Source organism: Natrix helvetica, assembly GCF_964273705.1.
Source record: "Natrix helvetica genome assembly, chromosome: 1".
Lineage (NCBI taxonomy): Eukaryota > Metazoa > Chordata > Lepidosauria > Squamata > Natricidae > Natrix > Natrix helvetica.
The window spans coordinates 124,756,361-124,778,723 of NC_138548.1; the positions used below are offsets into that span (position 1 = coordinate 124,756,361).

A 22,363-nucleotide genomic window follows, 5' to 3' on the forward strand; every position below is an offset into this window, starting at 1 on the left:
ACAAACCCTAGCTACTGTGCCCCTTCTCTTAGTGGCGGCCGCAAAAAGAGCGGCAGGCCCAGCGATGCTAGGGCTCGCAAGTGTGTGCGAGAAACAGAGACAGAACTTCCAGCCCTCTCGGGATCAGCTGATCTGTGAGCCGTGGGCCGAGGTTAAGGGGCCTCCTGCATGTAAAAAATAATAAGACTCCCTGAAAATAAATCCAAACGCTTATTTTGGCGGTCAAAAGAAAATAAGATCCTGTCTTATTTTCGGGGAAACATGGTAGTGACTTACTCTTAAGCCACTTCTCCAAGTCTGGTATCCTTTTTAAAATCATTTTCCCTAGAAGGCAAGCAGTGAGGATATGGGTCACAAATAAATACAAAGAGAAAGTATATATCCTCATTCTAGAAGTTAAATCTGAATACCCTTGTTACTCAACAAAGGGTGGGGCTATATTTCAGGGTTTCTGTACCACTGCTTTCTTGGCCACCATTCTGTTCAGGCCTGTCCGAGATAGCCCAGATCTGCTCAAAGCCAAACCAGATATCTGACTAAGAAATGGAGAATGAAGATTAATTGAGATCATCAGAAAGAACAGGACGTCTGCAGACTTCACAGGTTTTTTTGTCAAATGGAAGATTTGTTTCCCCAGCAACACGTATAGGATCAGAGACAAAATGAAGAGAAAAAATTACAGAGCACGGTGACATGGCCTGGGAACTGGTAGTTTTATTTCTACCCTATCAGTTAATTATATATCTGATAGCTCCTTCCCTATTTCATACTGAACCATTACAACTAAGATGAGTGGAAGGTTGCCAGAATCCAACACGGCAAAACCTAAAGGATGCGTTCCTGGATAGGGAAATATTAGATCATGCCAATACCCATCATGTCTGTTGCGTTGTAGCATGAAAGAAAAAGTAGCTGTTCTTGTGGGAAAGAAAAAATTAACGAATTCTGTGATTTCCTTTTCCTATAATAGTTTGTGCAACATGGTAGTAGACAAAGGTCAGCAACAGGTTAAATTGAGAAAATTAAAAGCATGATTGATCATTTCATCTTGCGGTCAGAGCTCCCATACATCTCAATGAATTGTACAAATCCTATTTTGAGTGTTTAAAACAAAAAATAACAAGTATGTTTGAAAAATACTTATTATTTGAAAGGCACTTTTATTTTAAATCAGAACCATCAAGAGGAAAGTGATTTGGGCCAAAAATAATTGGAAAGAAACTATTATAACTGGCTTGGGAAGTTCTAGGGATGGTGCTCACATTAGTTCAGTAATCTATTTGCATGAGACACTATTTGGATTGTCTTCTGAGAAATCTATGTTCCAAAAATTATTTATGGATGTAAATATATGCATATAAAGGCGTCTATACAAACTTCACACAATTGTAAGTTTTGTAGGACTACTGTGTCTCTTGAAAATACAGTGGAATAATTTGTTGATAACAATAGCATCCTTACATCTCCAGAAAAAACAGAATTTATTCTGTAGATGGAAGAGGAAAAGAAATTCAGAGGATAGAATTCATAGCTAATGCCCTTTCCTCACTAAGGATGTGCATTAGCCAATTATCACTGAGGCCATATAAAATCTGTCTTCATTACACAAAGATGGTTGGGTGACACTTTAAGATGCCATAAATGTTCAGCAAAGAAATAGCTTAACACCAAGCTCTTTGCTAGACATTTAGTGAGTAATCTTGGTATATTGCTGGTTTTTCTTGGAAAAATGCACATGTTCTTGCATATAGAAAGAGGAAAAGGACCATGACCTGATTGTACCACTTCTTTAAAATGTCTGGAAAACATTCATAATATTGATTTTTAGGTAACACTGCATCTGCTTTAGAGACACATTTCTATGCAAAGTAGACTGGATGAATGTATTTATCAAATTTATATGGCCGCCCATCTCACACAAAGTGAGTCTGGGCAGCATACAACAATTAAGACGATAAATATATATAAAACAATAATTAAAATAGAAAAAAATATAAGGCACAAGAGAGAGTGAATGTTAAATGCTATAGCATAGCAATAACACTTGGACTTAAATACTACTTCACAGTGCTCTACAGTCCTCTCTAAGCGGTTTACAGAGTCAGCATATTGTCCCCAACAACCTGGATCCTCATTTTACCGTCCTTGGAAGGATGGAAGGCTGAGTCAACCTTGATCCTCTCAGAATTGAACTCGTGAGCAGTGAATTAGTCCTGCAGTACTGCCTTCTAACCACTGCACCACCACAGCTCATGGCAGGGGAGCCATCTTAGGATTTCACTGGTCCCTTGAGACCTCCAGTCTTGATGATACAACCAGATCTTCAGAAACCTCCAGAATATTAACAGGGATAAAATTAACCTCACCTCACTCCAATAGGTGCCACGGGAGAAAAAACCCATCCCCTGGAACTGGTACCTACAACATGCCTTCTCTACTAGATCTGATGGGAGGGGTAAATATAATTAGAAAGAAGCTGCCTTCAGATAACTCAGCCCCATGCCACGAAGGCTTTAAATGTTAAAACCAGCAAATTAATTGAACCCAGAAACAAACTAGCAACCTGTGAATTTACGGAGCAGTGGTGTGATGTGCTATTCTAGAAGCACACATGACTTTCTGTACCACTGCATTCTGCACCCGCTGAAGCTTCCGGATACCCTTCAAGAGCAATCTCATATAGAACGGGTTATAATACTCCAGGAGGTGACTAGAGCATGACTGTCAGCAGAGCCCCCCAAGCCAAGAACCAGCACGATTGATGCACACCCTGAAGCTGTGCGAAGAAATTCCTAGTTTTCACTGCCACTGTAGCTGGTTAATGCACAACCCTGAGGACCTCGCCCACCTCCTTGAGTTTGACAAGTTCAAACAGTCTCCAGATAACCAGGCAGGTCTTCCCCACCCCTCCACCAGGCATTTCCTTCGGACCTATAACAAGGCCATGTCCAACTCCCAAGTGAATCCAAGCAACTTTGACAGATGCTAAATAGATTCTTCCACATGCCTCTGTAAGCCGCCCACCCCACCCGAGAGGGCTCATGCTACTCTAAACAAGGACACAAGACTACTATCTGTTAATGAAATAAAGGCAGAGTTGTACAAATAATCCTCAATTTACAGCAGAGGTGGGTTCCTACCAGTTCAGACCGGTTCAGGAGAACCGGTAGTGGTTTGGCGGCCTAGGTTGCTGGAACCAGCAGCGACCCAGGCCTGCCATGCCCCCGAACTGGTTCTCTCGGCAGTGCTGTAGCTGCTGCCATTTTGTTTTTTGCTTCTGCTCATGCACAGAGCAATTTTTATTGCACTGAGCATGTGTGCACCGCACAGCCACGAGCGAACCAGCAGTACTGACTGCCGGAACCCACCCCTGACTTACAACCACAATTGGGCCCCAAATTTCCACCATTAAATGAGATATTTGTTAAGTGAGTTTTTGCACCATTTTATGACCTTTCTTGCCACAGTGGTTAAGTGAATCCTTGCAATTGATAAATTAGTAACCTGATTGTTAAGTGAATCTGGCTTCCCCATTGACTTTGATTGTCAGAAGGTCGCAAAATGGGATCATATGACCCCGAGGGCATTGCAACCGTCATAAATATGAACCAGTTGCCAAGCATCTGAATTTTGATCAGGTGATCACGGGGATGCTGCAAACGTCATAACTATGAAAAATGGTTATAAGTCACATGCAATTGTAACTTTGAACGGTAACCAGATGAACTGTTCTAAGTCGAGGTCTACCTGTACTGGGGCTTTGCTGCCCTTAACTGCCCTGAGGTAGGCCTTTATAGCAGCTGTAACCCCCTTTGGTGGAGTTCATCCCTTGCTGAGTACCAGCAACACTCTAAATATCTCCTCTCATTTCATCTCCCTCAATTCATCCATAAGCCATGGGGAGTGAAGGGTTCCATGAGAGGGGAGAGGTTGTGTGAGTGTGATTCGATCCAAAGCCTCTTTCGCTCCCTTATTGTGTGGTGGCCAAGGCCCCGGATGGACTGTGCACTCATACACCTTGGCATTCACAGAACCCTTCTCCTTCTGCTCCCACCAACTGGAAGGGGGTTTCCTTCTCGTTCACCGCCACCCCAGTTCCTACTCTGGGTTCACACCGGAAGAAGAAAGCAATCCTCCATTCATAATGGGAAACTCAGTCTAGCAATTGGAACGTTGACAACAGACTGCAGCCAAATCTTCATTCTTCCTCAAAACTACCAGCAGGGAAGCAAAGGGCCTCCTCAGGGAAGGGGTTTCACATCAGCCAGTCACTCTATCACAACCCCTATACACACCCAGCCACCACTCACAGATCCAAACCTTGGTGTCTAGCACCAGAGCAGATGATTCAGAAAGAAAGCAAAAAACAGACTACACCATGCAATCATGAAAATAACCTCAGTTGTCTCTCATTGTCTTCACCATTATGTTAAATATTGCTTTCCTGACATGATCCAAAATTCCAGATACTACTTCTGCTGCTTAGCTGCAAACACCACGCAGTCCAGGAGGCTCATTCATAGAAAAATTTAGCAAATCCTACCTTTATCTTGATTGGCATATCCATTTGGTCTTCTACTGGAGACATCTCAAATCTCTGGAGTTCTTCTGTCTCAAATCTAAGACTCTGCACATGTATTTTGGGACTTCTCCTATTAGCCATCCTGACAATGTACTTTGTATACTTGTCACAGATATAGTCAATGGAGGAGTTCTACAGCAGATAAATTAACTTTTTTAGTATGAGGGTGAGCACCACAGCTCAGATGTATCAAGTAAGCAGAAATTTTCTGACAGTGAGAGCAATCGACCAATGGAACTGCTTGCCTTTGGAAGGTGTGAGAACTTCATCACTGGAGGCTTTCAAGGGGAGAGTGGATGGGCATTTGTCGGGGATAATGTAAGGTCTCCTGCTTGGGCAGGGGGTTGAACTAGATGACCAACAAGGTCCTTTCCAACTTTGTTTATCTAAGTTCAAAATTATACTGGCAACATTTCCACATGCACCAACAACAAAATTCAAGTAATACATTTTACATTGTTTTTCAAAGTCACAGTTGATACTTCTGAAGACATTTAGCCATGAAAATCTTCATCTTGTATTTATGAAGGCACACACTTCATCTATGTTCTACGTTCCATATTTACTCTAAGACAATGGTGTGTCTGAGTATTTTATAATTCTTTGCATTCCCCTTACCACTGAGAAGCACAGGTCATTTCTTTGTGAGGAATAACCTATTATACACTGGATGCTCCCAGGCTGAAGGTTCCAAGTGCAATCAATCAAAAATAAAAAAATCCAGCAATTCCATTTTTTCCCCTTTTTAATAGATTCCCTCTATCATGTTGAAAAGCATCAGCATCAGCAATGGACAAAAACTGGAGGTTTCCAAATAGAAGATGGTGACTGCATTGCTGTAAAATTCTGTGAATCTGACAAAGGATGAAAAAATAATAATCAAAGTTTCAAGAGTTGGCCTTACTTTCCCATAGCAGTGTGATCATTGATACATTTTCTTCATTATCTGTGCAAGATACACAACCATCAGCTACACCAGCAACTCACCCACAAACAAGATTTGTCGCCTTTTTCTGGACTTTGCTATCTTTTGCTACCTTTGCAACATTCAACAAATTTCACAAACTTTAGCAAAAGCTGTATGCCTTCGGTTAAGCCAAGGAGTGGTCTGCATGCATTTCCCATTGCTCCCATTGATGTCCTATCGCCAATTTAAAAGGCAAATTATAAAAACTAAAATAGGTTAAAGGCTTGGTAAAAAAAAAAAAGATACATTATTATTATTTTTCTACACACCAGGACAGTGGAAACTAAGTGTACTTCTTTAGCTTGGGGTCACACAGAGAAGATATGCTCCCATAAATTAGATATGGGCCATCTTCAAAAAGGCCTGCTTGCTGATCTAATTAAGTGAACAGGTTAATAGTAGGGGAAATAGTTCCTCTGAAAGTCAAGTCTACACCATTTTAAGCTTTAAAGTTCAAACCAGGACCTAAATTATGTCTAATAAGCAAGTGACACCTACTGCAGATGTTTCAAAACAGGCATTATATGGCCTGAACCCAGATGTCTACATTTTACACCAGTCGGATGTACAGTATGTTGCACTAGTGAAGAGGGCATGGATATAATGCAATAACTGGCTCTAGACTAAACACAGCTGGCACACACTAATCATTCTTGTGCAAATGTACTTCTTGCCATCACCATCATCTGCAAATCTAATGATGGCTGGGAATCAAGAAATACTCCCAAGCTGCACACCTGCTCTTTTGAAGAAATGACAACCTCCCAAAAACAGATTCACCTCAGTCTCCAAGTCTAATTTCCTATTCCCAGCCAACCACCAACCTGTCCTTGCTTACCTGCACTTCAACCAGTTGCAATCTCCCATCATGCCTCTCCACAACAGATTGTACTTCTATAATATTTGCTCCAAGAACATGTTCTATTCCCCATTGTCTCCATGTAATAATTTAGTAAGTCCTGCAGACAGTACATCACAACTGATCCACCCTGTTGAAATACCAGCTCTACTGCAATACTTGGATAAGAAAACAACAGACCAGAATGGGACAACTCGCTGCAGCCAGTTTGCCATAAAAAACTCACCATGGGGCAACTCGCTGAGGGACAATTCAACAATTCAATTTAATTAATTTAAATAGTTAAAAATATTTTAATTTTTAACATTCACGTTTCATTTTGGCATTCTTTCTTTAATGATTCTATTACAGTATTTCTTCAATATTAGTATAACTCTTGTCTCACGGCGAGTTCTCCTTTGGCAAGTTGGGTGTGTTGAGTTGTCGTAGACTTGCAACAAGGTGGGTCATCTCTTCACTCCTGGGCAGTATCCCTTTCACACTTGGGAAGCAAATTGTATCATCTTTAAGCAGAGGCATTCCACCTGTGAAGGTCTTTATCAGTCTGTTCCTGTAAAGGGCAGGGACAGCTTCTGTCTTTGTAGCTCTTTGTTCAGTGGGTGCTGATGTAGCTTCTGGAAACTGGGAATGTTGCTTAATCCTCTGCAAGCTTTTATGCTTCTCACTGCTAAGTCTGCTCACTGTTACTTTCCCTACTTATTTCTTCTTCCTTAGTCATTTTAATGCTCTTTTGCATAACTTGCTTATGAAATCCTGGGACTTTTCTTTGCATTTTTTAAAATCTCCAGCTATATCCTCCCCCGCTCAGCCCTTCAGAGTAACATTTGTTTGTCCATTTTTCTTTTTTTTACTTAGTTCACCAGAGTGTCTTTAACAGACATCTAGAAGGCTCTTCTTCTAAGGCATCCTCTCTTTATCCATGTATGATTTCTTCCTGTCTATCTCCTCCTTTCTGCAGAATACTCTTAAATTTCAAAAATCTTGAACCTTCTTCTAGTTCCATCTTGCTAGGGTTTTTTGGGGCATGAACTTTTTTCTCTAAAAAGCTAATCTTCTGTGTTGTCCATTTGAATGATTTCTTCTGTCCATTTGAATCACAGTTCTATCTCTTCTATAACATTTGTCATTCTGAGACATCTTAAATTACACCTATTTATGGAATTACCAGTCCCATCAAATACTTTCTGTGGTTTTTATCTCGCTCTGCTTCCAACCAGACAATGCCATCGTTGTTAACTTGGTTACCAGAAATGGCATTTGTAGAAATTTGGTTTCATAAGACTCACTATGCAGTACATTAGAATTCTGGCAAATCACAAAATGAGCAGCAAGTGTAAGCCATTTTCTACATGCTGTAAAGTTAATCACAAATATACATACATACATACAATACATAATATATACTTTACTTACTGTCACAGACCAAAACACAACCACTACAAAAGAGACACAGGAGAATTGATCATAGCATCATAGCAGCCAGTCACCAAAAGCCCAACTAAGGGAGGTTACAGCGCTCTCCTCTAATGGTTACAGCTCTCAAGAAAAACCTGGAAACCTGAGAGGAGATGTATGAGGAGACATCTCCAAGGCAATATACAAACAAATCACAGCCATCAGGTCTAGAAGGGACGATTTCAAGAAGAGACAGTAACCTAGATCTGTCCGCGCTATACATGGGGCAAAATAGAAGGACGTGCTCCGCTGTCTTAACCTCGGCTCTGTCACAAGGGCACAGCCGCTCGTTAATCGGGAGCCTCTTAAAACGACCATCCAAAAGTGCTGAGGGCAAGACATTAAAATGAGCTAGGGAGAAAGCTCTTCTATACTTGGAAATGGTTAGGGTATAAAAATAGGAAGCCATCCTCAATCCATAATTATTAAGTTGGTTGAGAGTCAGGGGGGAGCAAGTTTTATTGGCTCTGGCTTGTAGATATTGTAAATCAATGTCCACAAGCCATTGGACTACCCTAAATTGGGCATCCTTGGGGTCGTAGTTTCCCAAGGTATCCTCTGTAAAACCTAGCAGATGAAGTTTCTTCAGCAGCTCTTTCTCCCAGCGAGAAATATGGGAGTCCGCAAACGCCAGGGAGGGGTAGCTGCCAGGAGCTGCCAGAAAAAGCACCTGAAACCACTATTTAAAGGTGTTAATCCAGGCCATACATACTGTGATGGGCCCGACCCTCTGGAATGACCTTCCCCCTGATATTAGAACAACTACAGACCTCCGCTCCTTCCGTAAGAAGGTCAAAACCCACCTGTTTATTCTAGCCGGCTTGGCCTAATTCCAGCTCTCCCACCCCAGCCTGTATTTTTAAATTTTGGTCTTAGGCTTAGTTTTTAATTTTTATCAATTTGTACAGTGGTTTAAGTTTAATTCGTTTTTAACTATATGTATGATTATTTGTAAGGCTTTTTAATTCGCTACCTGTACACCGCCCCGAGTCCCTTCGGGGAGTGGGGGCAGTCTAGAAATCAAATAAAATTCAATTCAAATTCCACCAATCGAATGCCCAGTTTCAGGTACATTGGGGCAAAACCAACACAAGGGGGAAGACCCAGAAGTTTTCTAAGAAAAGCAGCCTGGGTTCTTTCAATGCAGTCCTTGAAGCCCCATATCCATATGGGAATATGGTTTGGGCCAACGTTTTGGCTTTGTAAATACGTAGGGCAGAAGGAAAGAACTGGCCACCTTGGGTATAAAAGAATCTTAAAATCTGCTGGTGACTACAGGAGGCCGAGTTCAGCACCTGGGTTCGATGTCTAGTCCAGGCACCGGTGTTCTGAAATTGAATACCTAAATACTTAAAATGGAAAACCTGCTTAACAGCATTGCCACTGATATCCCAGTTCATACAATACATAATGAAATTTGGTCAAGCCATGATTTTCCTAGTTCATTGCTGTGCTCCCAAGATAACTTAGTTGTAACAAGAAAATCAGAGGTGCAAATGAGATAGCTAGAATGGTAAATATCTTTGCTTTCTGGCGAAGGTTGTAGAGAGTGTGGTGGCACAACAGTTTCCATGCCACCTGGAGGAAACTGATTATCTGGACCCGCGCCAGTCCGGTTTCCGGCCCGGCCACAGCACGGAGACGACATTGGTCGCGTTGGTGGATGATCTCTGGAGGGCCAGAGATGGGGGTTGCTCCTCCATCCTGGTCCTACTAGACCTCTCGGCGGCTTTTGATACCATCGACCATGGTATTCTATTGCATCGACTGGAGGGGCTGGGGGTGAGGGGCACCGTTCTGCGGTGGTTCTCCTCCTACCTCTCTGGCCGAGTGCAATTTGTATTGGCAGGGGGGCAGAGGTTGACCTCGAGGCCGCTCACTTGTGGGGTGCCACAGGGGTTGGTCCTCTCGCCTCTCCTGTTCAATGCATATATGAAGCCGCTGGGCGAGATCATTCGTGGGTTCGGGGTAGATTACCATCTGTACACGGATGATACCCAGCTGTACATCTCTACCCCGAACCACCCCAACGATGCCGTCAAAGTGATGTCCCGGTGTCTGGAAGCCGTACGGATATGGATGGGAAGTAACAGACTCAAGCTCAACCCATCCAAGACGGAGTGGCTGTGGCTACCGGCACCCCGGTTCAACCAGCTGATTCCATCACTGGCCATTGGGGGCAAACATCTGGCCCCCATGGATCGGGTACGCAATTTGGGCGTCCTCCTAGATGCCCGGCTGTCAATGGACGACCATGTGACAGCTGTGGCAAGGGGGGCGTTTCACCAGGTTCACCTGGTGCGCCAATTGCGTCCCCTATTGGACCGGAACGCCCTTCGCACAGTCACCCATGCGCTTGTGATGTCCCGGCTAGACTACTGTAACGCTCTCTACATGGGGCTCCCCTTGAGATGCACCCGAAGACTGCAGTTGGTTCAGAATGCGGCCGCACGGGCAGTCTCGGGAGTCGCTAGATACTCCCACGTAACACCTCTCATGCTCGGGCTGCACTGGCTACCTGTAGCTTTTCGGGTGCGTTTCAAGGTGCTGATTATCATCTTCAAAGCGCTCCATGGCACAGGACCTAGTTATTTGCGGGATCGTATCCTGCCTCACACATCTCTTTGGCCGATTCGCTCACACAGAGAGAGACTCCTCCGGGTGCCGTCCACTAGGCTGTGCCAGCGGGCGGCGCCCAGGGGAAGGGCCTTCTCTGTGATGGGCCCGACCCTCTGGAATGACCTTCCCCCTGATATTAGAACAACCACGGACCTCCGCTCCTTCCGTAAGAAGCTCAAAACCCACCTGTTTAATCTAGCCGGCTTGGCCTAATTCCAGCTCTCCCACCTCAGTCTGTATTTTTAAATTTCACGGGTTGGTCTTAGGCTAAGTTTTTAATTTTTATAAATTTGTACAAGGGTTTAAAGTTTAATTTGATTTTAACTATATTTATGATTATTTGTATGGTTTTTAATTTGGTACCTGTACACCGCCCCGAGTCCCTTCGGGAAGAGGGGGCGGTCTAGAAATCAAATCAAATAGATAAATAAATAAATAAATAAATAAATAAATAAATATAAAGGTTGCCCTGTCCAGTCATGTTCAACTCTAGAACATGGTGTTCATTTCCGTTTCTTAGCTGAGGGGGGCAGCGTTGTACGAAAACGTTTTCTGTGGTCATGTGGCCAGCATGGCTATATGCCAAAGACACACGGAAACGTGGTTATCTTCCCACCAAAGTGGTACCTATTAATCTCACATTTACATGCTTTCAAACTGATAGATGGGTAGGAGCTTGGGCAGGAACAGGAGCTCACCCCATTGTAATGAATTTCTCCCTGCACACTAAAAAGACACACCTGTCTTGTTAAATGAGCCCAAAGCAAGATGTGATTTCCTTTAGGGGAATCCTCTGAGAGTCATATTGATTGTGGCAGAATACAAATGCAATAAATAAATAAAACTGACCATTTTCTTTGGCGCAACACAAAGGCCCATTTTGACTAGTGGAGTCTATTTGTTCGATCTGGAAGAGAAACTGTTGAGCACATTATCCTTGACCTTAATCTCTTTTAATGCACTACTTTGTTTGATGTTATTCTTAAATATTATTAGGCCCATATAATTCTTCCATGCCATAACATTAAAAGACAAATGAAATCCAGTCAGAACAGAAATTAAACAGTCGCCTAAAAGCAGCACAGGCTGCCACAATGTTTTATAAGTATCACAAATATAATAAACATAATATAGCAGCAGAAATATGAAGATTAAAAACATCAGGCACTACCTATCTTTGACTACTGCTAGAAGAATAATGAGGACAGCATTATGAAATGTTTCTGAGAGGATATTCCATAGCCAGGGTGGGCTATGTGGGGGAGACAGACAGCAATGGAAAGGATCGCTAAGCACCGATCTGCATATTATATGTGCAATATAAATAGGCAAGTTCCATTGTCTTCAGCTATAACTCTGTATAGTATGTGCTCCCCTGAACACAAGTCCTATTGAATGTAATGAGGCTTATATGAATATTATACTCACAAATCAACAGTAAAAAGCAGGATCAAGATTGGCTCTGAGTCTTGAGCACTTTTTCTTATGAAGAGATGAAATCAGTGGTGGGATTCAAAAACTTTTACTACCACTTCTGTGGGCGTGGCTTGCTGGGCGTGGCATGGCTTGCTGGGCGTGGCTTGGTAGGCATGGCAGGGGAAGGATACTGTAAAATCTGGTCAGAACCTGCTGAATATCACCTCTGGATGAAATGCATGCCTTGATTCATAATCTCACTATGGCTTTGTACATAATGCGTGCATTGTGGGTTCAACAAACTGATCACATGAAGATGCATTTCTCTTTCCTATTTTTAATTAAATAATTTCCAAATATGGATCTGAGATGATCCTATCCAAGCTTAGCAGAGGTGGGTTGCTCCCGGTTCTGCCCGAATCGGATAAACCGGTAGTAGCGGTGGTGAGAGACTCCACCCGCCCACCCACCCGCAAGCGCATGCAGGAGCGTGCCCAAACCAGTAGTAAAAAAAATGGCAACCTACCACTAAAGCTTAGGCTTTTGGGGCATTATAGCAATGTAAGATATATGTATATTAACTGTCCCTCTGCAATATCAGTCCTTCCTCTTCAATCTCTAATGTCCCAATTTTAATCATTCTTTTAAAATTATTTAAAATATTACAATTACATTTTCTTGGGAGGGAAATCCCATAGTGGTTAATAATGTTTTTGTATACTAATTATATATTATATGCAAAATTATATACTTTTAAAAAGAACATAGAACTACTGCATAATTACCAGTGATTATATGTTTGACAGTAGAAAAGCCTAATTTAAAATAAAGGAAAATGGCTCCAAAAATGTAAACAAAACTAAGAAGGAAGCATAACAAAAATAGCAGATCTTTCAGTCATATTACTTTTTTCATATCATCCTAAATGATTCAGTTCTTAACAATGAACTGAAGCTAAACTATATGGAATTATATTGTCTGGTCTTTCCACTCTTTTAAGATAGAAATAATCCAAAAATGGAGTTGACCCATTTCATTAGGTCAGATTTTAGCCTCTAGCACATTCTTCCAGGAATATACAGTGCAATATAATTCATCCTTTTCAGAGCAGCCTGTCATATAAATTTGAATAAATAAACAAATATCTTAGAGTTCTTTACAAATTGAGGAATTCCAAATTTGGTGAATATAATTTAACAAATCTATAATGAGATTTCTGAATGGAGATATGTGATTTGTGATATGTGTTTTTTAATGTTGTACGCCACCCTGAGTCCTTTGGGAGAAGGGTGGCATATCAATCCAATTAAATATTAAATATTAAAAAAAAGAGAAAGAAAAGATTGAACATTGTATCTGGGTGGAAGTAGAATAAATGTTGGCCCTGATAGAGCTCCATTCTGAATTCTAGTGGTAAACTGTGCATCTCGAACTGTCAGTTATTCCCCATCTTTGACACAAAGATTTGATATAAGTAGAATTCAGTGTTATAAGTGTCAATAGAAATTTCTTTTTTTTAACTTGCCTATATCTATTTTGGAGATTTGTTTATTTTTTAATCTAGCATAATGCTCTCATACTAGTTTCCAATACAATAAGTTTAAAGCAAACTTTAAATCAAACTATAACCAAAACACCCCACAACTTTTACTAGATATCAGCACTAGAATTTGTATTTTGCATCAATGTATTGCCATACTATCTGCAAAAGATCCAGAAAATTGTTGGGTAAAGTTGGCATGAAAGTTTTTTTCATAAAGATCATGCAACACTGCTGTCCTAGTAGCATTTCTAGGGAAGGGAGAGACTATCAAATCAACATGTTGTAGACATGTTGACTGGCACTGATCCAATGCTGCTTAATACATTTCCTGTTAATGTTTGATAGAAAGAAAGATAGGATATAAATATTTCCTTTGCACTTATTTTTAATTCATGCATTGTTACTTGGAGAGAAATACAAAACATGACACAATTTCAATTTCTGAAGATAAGATAGTGAAGGACATGGTTACAAGCTAGAAACAATTAATTGAACTATAGTAAACCATAATTTACCTATGCAGGTAGCCCTCAATTTACAATCATTCATTTAGCTACTCTTCAGTTACAACGCACTGAAAAAAAATATTTAAGACCAGTCCTCACACTTAAGACCATTGCAGCTTCCCCACAGTCATGTGATCAAAATTTGGGCATTTGGCAACCGATGTGTTGATGATTATGATCGCTGCAACATCTGGGGGTCATGTGATTGCCATTTGCAACCTTTCCAGATGGTTTCCAACAAGCAGAGTCAATGAGGGAAGCCAGATTCACATTGCAACCTCATGATTCACTTAATAACTGCAGTGATTCACTTAAAAACCATAGAAAAAAACATAAATTTGGGCACGGCTTACTTAGCAATCAACTTACTCTACCAATGGAAATGCTGGCTCCATTTATAGTTATCTCAAGGGCTACCTTTATTTAGGTGCACATAATTCCTACCCACTAGCTCATGGTTTAGTGCATTAATCCAGTTGCCTGGGCTTAACCAACATTGTGAACCATATTTTATCATAATTTACCTATACTTGCCGGGTACATTCAACTTGAACTAGCTCACCATGTTTTAGCTTGGTGATATGGATGTTCCCTACCATTGTCTTCACTAAAACATCTTAACCAATTGCAAGTAGAGCACATTCTGGACTATCTTGTTTCTAAACAAGAATTCTCTCTTTTTTTGCTAGATATGATACCTATTTTGTCCCAGCATTACCATGAGTTTAGGAAGCCAAATGTTTGAAGTAGCCATTCCCACTGTTATTATATAGACTTTGTAGAAGAGCTATCTTAGAACAAGTGCAATTTAGGATCAAAAGAACTGCATTTCTGAGACCTATAATTAACCTCTAGTCAAAAAAAAAGGTGTGGTACAGATTACAATATAGGTACTGCAATAACATGATGGCACCTTCAAAGTAACCAGTGTAGAGAATTAGCATTAAAAGGGCTCTCAACTAAATTTTATTCGGTTTTTATGTGCAGGATGTTTTTTCCTTCACGCAAGAGATAGCAGTCTAGTGTTATTTAATAGAACCTTATCTTTCAGAATATAAACTGTATTTATATGAGAGGAAAATGACCATAAATTTAAGATGATTTCTTCTGAAAAGGGAGGGCAGACAAAAGAAAAATACAAACACAGAACGAAATTCTTGCAATGCCCAGTTTCCTCGTTTTGTCAATCTAGAGTTGCAAACAGTACATTAAACCACTACCTGAAATCCCCCTTTCTGAATGTGTGCATATTACATACATATACATAGATACAAACTGTGTGTGCCCGTACACCCTGGAAAAATACCAGTCCAAGATTTATAAAAAGTATTAAATGTATTAGATTAATTGCCAATAAAATAAGGCACCACATTCACTGGTCAGCTAGCTGCACATAGGGCACTCTTTCTTATAAACAAGCCACTTTTTGTTTTCACGCACAAACACTCAAATGTACAAAGATATGCCTCTACCCTTCCAGCAGAAGAAAACAAAAACCCCACAGAAAGCTGATGGAGACATGAGCAGCAGATCACCTGATTAGGCACCTCCTCGTTGGCAGCTAATCTTAAAGCTAATCTGTAAGGCTACCACATTTAAGAGCAACTAATCTCTACATCCATGGCTCCAGAGGTGGGTTGGTGCCAGTTCATCCAAACCAGTACTGAAATTCAGGCTTGGGTCGCAGAACCGGAAGCGAGCCAGGCTTTCCACACCTCTGAACTGGTTCCCTCGCTGCTGCTTGGCTGCCGCCATTTTGGATTTTAGTGACTGCACGTGCGCAGTTCACTGGAAATTGTTCTGGGCATGCGCGCAGAACAATTGACATTGAATAGTGCATGTGCATGCAGCACGCATCTGGCGCGTGGGTTGTGAACCGGCAGTAACGCCAGCAGCAACCCACCCCTGCATGGCTCCAATATAAAGATGCTGTAACCCCCTCAAATTCATAGGAAACCGATTGGAATGAGAAAAAAAAAGCATTCACAATCTTTTGTAACATTGCATGAAGCTACACTTCAGAAAAACTTACCAAAAAACTGGGGGGGGGGGGGGCACGGAGAATGAAGCTGTTCTCTCGATGTAGGTTTGTGTGAGCTGCAAAGGTCTACAGGAGATGGCTCTCCTGCTTTAGCATGCATGAGTTTGTTTCAGATGAGTTAATCATGAAGAAGGTCACCAAAAGTTGACTGCAGGGAGCTGCTATGAATATTTTCCTCTTTCCATAGAGGAAAAACACACAAAAAAAATGACAATAGAGCATTGTATCTTGGACACAAGGAGAAAAGATATGCTGCACCAACCTGAAGTGATTAATAAGTACCAGTCGTTCCCATCCTAGGGTATACCTGATTGATCTGATTTTATAAATCTTCAAGCTATTGGAGTTTACTGATGGCTTCTTTCGCTCAGGAGTAAGAATGAGATGAAGACAGTGTCATGGGGGGTATAGGAATATACCTAAGCAACCTCTTTCTTCTGCTATGGTATTTAAGATACAAAAGGGGACTCAGTCACAGAGCAACAATGCTGCTATATAGAGGAACTACAAGCTTGTCTCCTCTCATATAGGAAGATTCCTCATGCTACTCAAGGGTTATCAGAAAGAATCAGGATGATTTCATAACATCTGAAAAAATGCTTTGGGGATGGAGTGTATTTTAAGTGCTTCTACCCTGATTTAAAATCCAGCATATTGCAAGCCAGTATCCAAAGGAGAGAGTAATCCTGAACAATTCTCATATTTGGACTAATATTCCATATGAATCGATTTCAGGCAAAGGAGGGAATTTTCTGAAATATACTTATTGTTTGTTGTTTGAGATAAGTGTACAATCCTAACAGCCTATTTGGGATCAAGTGAAGAATTAGGTTCCTCAGGGGAATGGCATGGGCCATCCTTAACCCCTAACCCCAGCATAGCTCCTGGTTTTGCTTCAGCTTTCTCTCATATTCATGTTCACAGCAGGCGCAAGACGATGAAACAGGTCATGATATCGCACCAGAAGAGCTGCCTGAAGACAAACTGCCTGAGACAGAGATCAACGTGGACACTGAAGAAATGTCCACAAAGGAATCTCTTTTTAAAATGGTCCAGACCCCTGTGAGTGAAATTGATGAGACAGCAACCCTCCCAGCGCAGATGGATAAATCTCACAGTGTACAACTTGAAGGTTACTTGGGGAGGAAGCATGACCTAGAGGCACCTAACAAGAGGGCTTCCAACAGGTACAATTGTTGTCCAGCTTCTGATCTGTTTTCAAATCCCATGTTGGAAGAATTTCAATATTGCTTTCTCTCTCTCCCTCTGATCGCTTTGCTGCTTTGTGCAGAAATTATCAGCTCCTATGAATTCACAGCATTTTAGGACAAAGGATAAATATGTATAAGTAATAGCACCATATCATTAAGCCTGCAGATGGGACTGTATCTCAGAAGCTTGAGCTGTTTCAGAAGGAGGGACCAATAGCTGTGTAAGAAGAGAAGCATTTATGTTTCCTGATTGCATTTTTTGAAATGTAGTGAAAAGAGTAGGATATGCATGAGATTTTCCTCAATGTGAGTTTGTGGATAAAGGCAGCTGCTCTAAAGAAGCTTACTGATGCCACAATTCCTGAAGTCACAGTTGCCAACCAGAAAGGCAAGATATTGGCAGCTTTGCTTGGGGATGCAATTTCAAAAGCTGAGGTAGCTCCCACCAGTCTCCTAAACCCATGCAAACATTTAGACTTACCAAGTGAAAATGCTGCTGTATTGTAGTTGAGAGATGACAATGAAGGATCGGAAAATGCCATTGCATTTTTGCTATGCCATCAGAAAGTAAATACCAGGCTGTAATTTTTTTAAAAAAAAATTAAAACCTGCTAAGCATATTAACCTCATCAAAATATTCTGAAAGCCAAAGGCTACACGGCCACTTAGATTCAACTTCACCAGCCCCATTAACTGCCTTACAAAGGTTATTGATATTAGAGTATTGATCTACCTAAACCTCTAAATGGGGCAATTTATATCATGGAATCTTTCTATTGTTCTGTCATGGTTTTTTTTCCCCTTCTGCTCCAGTATGCTTTTACATTCCTTCTGCTAGGGTTTGTTTATTTTCCAACTGAGATATAGAATGTTTAACGACAGATATTTATCTTCCTTTCTTCAAACTTAAATACTGTATGCAGGAATGTGTTTTCTTTCCATAAGCATAGCATTTTAACAATAGATTGCTTTACTCTCACAATTATTACTCATAGTTAATCGTTCAGTTTTTCCCTCCTGAGAAATGTATCTTACCATTAGCCCCAATAGAGACACTCTTTATCATGTCCTTATTTATATTTATATTAAAAATAAATTATTTAAATTTAAAAATGTAACAAGTTGTGAGAAATAATAGGGGCAATGATATATAGCCCCCCCCCCGAATGAGAAATGCTGATTACCTAAGATGCACATAAATATAGAGATAATTTATGAGCAAAAGTATATTTCTATATCTGGCAGAAATCCATAGATTTATATCAGAGTCTTAGAAAATGTTATCTGCAGCTCTTCATCTGCCTCTCCAAGCTCTTCTCACAAGCCAGAAACTTTATGCACCTTTCCCCACTTGCAACTATGGCCTAAACATGCTCCATCAGTGTTTTTTTCTAACATGTCCCCAGAGATTGGGGGGGGGGGGGGAGAAACAAATCATTACCGTGTTTGGTTTGACTAGGATATCCATTTAGATTTTTTTTCTTTTTTAAATTAAATTTTCCTCAATATAATTGTTGTTTGGGTAGCTCTGCAATTTATCTTCTGCAACACTGAATGCTTGCATTTTAATACGTAAAATGGCAAAAATATTTTTCATTTTACATAGTATAGTATAATCTTTATTGTCATTGTACAAAATAAATACAACAAATTGGTTGTGGAACTTATTCTTTTAAAAATATAAAAATAAAAATTGATGTCATCGCCGAGAGCCATTGTATATGAAATAGCCTGCAGATAAATTTCATAAATAAATTTCATCTCCTTTGAGATTGATCTATCTCCTAGCAGTGAGAAAAATGGCTGAATGCTCCAGTCACTACTCCCCTGTGCCATATGCCCAGGAGCTGATATTATAGATAGTATTTCATCTTTTATCTATTGACCTTTTAATTGCCCAAAAGGCAGTACAGTACAAGAAGGTTAGGCAGTTGATGCTTTTAGAAAATAATTGATGGCAGCAGGAACTATCAAGCCACTACCCCAAAGCAGGAAGTGCAGTTAAGGTCTGAATGCCCAGAAGACTGTTGGGAAATGAGGTTTGAAACCTCCAGGCGTCTACCCTAATAGATTCAACCATCATCTACAAAAAGCCATACATACTGTTTTGTTAAACACATTGATCAATCTTCATAAATTATCTTGAATATTGACCTAATAATAATCTATTTTATTTAACTAATAGCATTTTAAAATAATAAATAAGCAAATCTGGAAACTTCCCATAACATTTTTCTCAGAACTACTATCCACAATAAGAGCAGCCCTACTGCCTTATTCAGGAAATCAGTTGGGAAAGAATAAAACAAATGTTATTTATTTAACTTCTGAATATGGAGAAGTGGGAATCATGTAGTGCAAGCCTGCCCATTTCATCAGAAGTCAGTCCAATTGGAAGGAGTGAAGTTTATTTTCTACTATTGTTTAAAAAGTTTGTTTCCTTAACTCATTCTGATTTTCCCACAATAAGGCATATTTTTTTCCTTTGGGCTAGGTCCTGGAATACATTATACTGCGTGCTCAGGAATAGTGAGCTGACCTTCTATAAGGATGCCAAGAGCTTGGCTTTAGGTGTGCCTTACCATGGAGAGGAGCCTTTCCGGCTGAAGAATGCCCTCTGTGAAGTCGCTGCAGATTACAAGAAGAAGAAGCATGTCTTCAAGCTGAGGTAAGGCAGGCTGCCTCTAAGAATGCCCACTGTTTTGTAAGAGCAGGAACTGTCATAAAGGTAAACTCAGAGGAAGACCACCTTTTCTACCCTTAATTTAAAAGCATGCAAGGGATTGCTTTCCACAACTCAGCAAGACTAGGATTAAGAGTAGATACAGCAGACTAAAATAGCTGATATAGATTAAATTGAGGGAAATTAAATTAATATAATGAATACGTTGTATTAATTAATTAAATTAATATAATTTCCCTTATGTTTTATTTTTGTGACACACTAACGGCTATATTATGTCAGCCAATTTTGGAGCGTGCACTCAAAGATTGGGGATGGAGTCATGGTTAACCCTTGCACACCGCGAGCTTTTCAGCCTATGTTCATTTGGATCCTTGCAAATTAAAAAAAAAAAAGTTTTATCAGAGAGAAGATACCATTTATCTGCAGGTACATGCTTTTAAACAAAAGTTATTCTGACAATCCTGATTCCTGGATAATGTTTACTCATAAGCAATAAAAACAAATGTGCTAAAAGAAATTTTAGGGGGGGGGGAAAGATGTCATTGGAACTGACCAAAGTTCTCTCTAATCCAAGGATTCCTTCCCCACATGGACAGTGGATACGAGGATAATAATGCTTTTCCTGCTGATTTTTCTGCAGGCATTTTCTTCAGTCCTGGAAGCAGCATCTAACTAGCATCTAGATAATCTTAACCTTAAGTTGCACTCATATGTCAAATCTCATTTTAGAATCTTTTAAATTAAGTATCATTCTTTATATGGCAGCAGCTGCAGTTCCCACAGCTTATATGACTTTTCAAGAACTTCCTCTGTCTTGGCTATCCTATATCTTCCTCCATAGGCTTCACCAGATTATTTTTGTTGTTATGGGAACAAAAAAATATCCTGGTTCTTCCTTTTTTTAAAATAATGCATGCTTCTATTTTTATTAATTAAAAAACCTATCCAAATATTCTAACCTTTCCTTACAGAGTTTCAGACTGATAATTTTTACTGCCTTTTCCTGCACTTTTTTCAACTCATCAATATTCGTTTTGGAGTACTATGATCAGAATTATATACAATGGTATACAATTTTTCAAATGTGGTCACTCCATAGATGCATAAAAAGGAGTTAACGATACACATTTTGCTTTTGAATCCCTTTCTCAAAGGTCCCAACATCTCCTTTTCACCCTGGGGGGTCAGTACCTTCCAAAGATCCTTTTTCCTCCCCCCCTCAACAACCTTCATAACAAGCGAAAAACATTTTTACTCATTTTAGATCCTCTTATTTTTATATCTTTATCCCTTTACACTCAGCCACATTTGCTAGTTTAGTTCCTGCTCAGCCATTTTGGAGAGATTGTTCTGCAGCATTTTGCCCATGAAACACGGCTGCTGCTGCTGTTCCTCATTGTAGATTCTATACAGCTTTGCCGGAAGCAGGAGGTTTCTTGAGGAAAAACAAAAAATGGCTGCTGACTTTAAAACTGATGTTTTAAAGGTTTGATTGCTTAAAGGTTTGATTGCTAAACTGTGTAACGTTCTATATTTACTATATTTATATTCTCCAGCTGAGTTTTTCACAATTGAAGTGCAAATATCATGTGACCTCTCCCTGCAAAAGATGTAGCCTGCAGTATTTTCAATTTGTTATCTTTTGCAGGCTCGGCAATGGGAGCGAATGGCTCTTCCATGGCAAAGATGAGGTAAGTATTTGCATATTTTTCTCAGATATTGAAATATGGACTATATGATTAAGGGTCATTGGTTTTGTTTTGCTATTCAAATGCTTTGGTGTGCCTAATCAATTAACATTGACAGCGTCAAAGCCAATCGGACATGCCTACTTGAGTAGGAGGGAGGCAAAAAAGATTTAAACTTTCTTCTGAAAAGAAAAAAAGGAAACTTCTAAACGATTGGAGTTGATTATCAAGGAACAGCTCTGGAAAAGAATGGTGTTGCTCTTTTTGTTATTGATTCTCTGCCTGCTTTCTTCCCCCGGACTGCTTCTGTATTTTGGTAAATAAACAGATGATACCAAATATGGGCAGCTCTGTAGTGTTCTATTCTCTAAAGCTTTGGTAATAGAAAATGAGTATATTCATTTATTCCAAATATATTTAGCCCATTTCTCTGCTTGAAAAACATCAGGTGGCTTGTTCAAACCTGCAAATTCTATGGACCTGCACCAGCAGAGGAAGAACATAAAATAAATTTATATAATTCCTATTCTGGGGTTTGATTTCAAATAAAAAGGAAGCAGAGAGAATGTCTCTCTTCAGGTTTTATTCTTTTCAGATTCAAAAGCAGGTTGGATAAGCAGATGATTTCATATATAAGACAGTCAAAAGTAGGTCTTATGAAGTAGGTTCCAGTGGGACCCACTGCTAGGTAAGTGTGCCTAGAATTGCTCTGTGTATTATATACTTCAGTCATTCTCATTGCAGCTAATTTCGTAGCTATTGTTCAATTTTAGTATTTTGCTTTCCTTCA

General features: G+C 40.1%; 1 protein-coding gene across 8 annotated transcripts in view; it reads left to right on the plus strand.

The window, feature by feature from the left end:
- SPTB (spectrin beta, erythrocytic) overlaps positions 1-22,363 on the plus strand; it is a 138,792-nt gene that overhangs the window by 112,725 nt on the left and 3,704 nt on the right. For 6 of the 8 annotated variants that reach the window (XM_081954310.1, XM_081954308.1, XM_081954311.1 and 3 more), the window contains 3 exons: positions 16,913-17,175; positions 19,694-19,867; positions 21,534-21,576. In XM_081954310.1, the coding sequence (XP_081810436.1) occupies positions 16,913-17,175; positions 19,694-19,867; positions 21,534-21,576 (480 nt within the window). Of the gene's footprint in view, positions 1-5,334; positions 5,480-16,912; positions 17,176-19,693; positions 19,868-21,533; positions 21,577-22,363 lie in introns of those variants that run through there. The other 2 variants (XM_081954312.1, XM_081954313.1) reach the window with 2 other exon arrangements.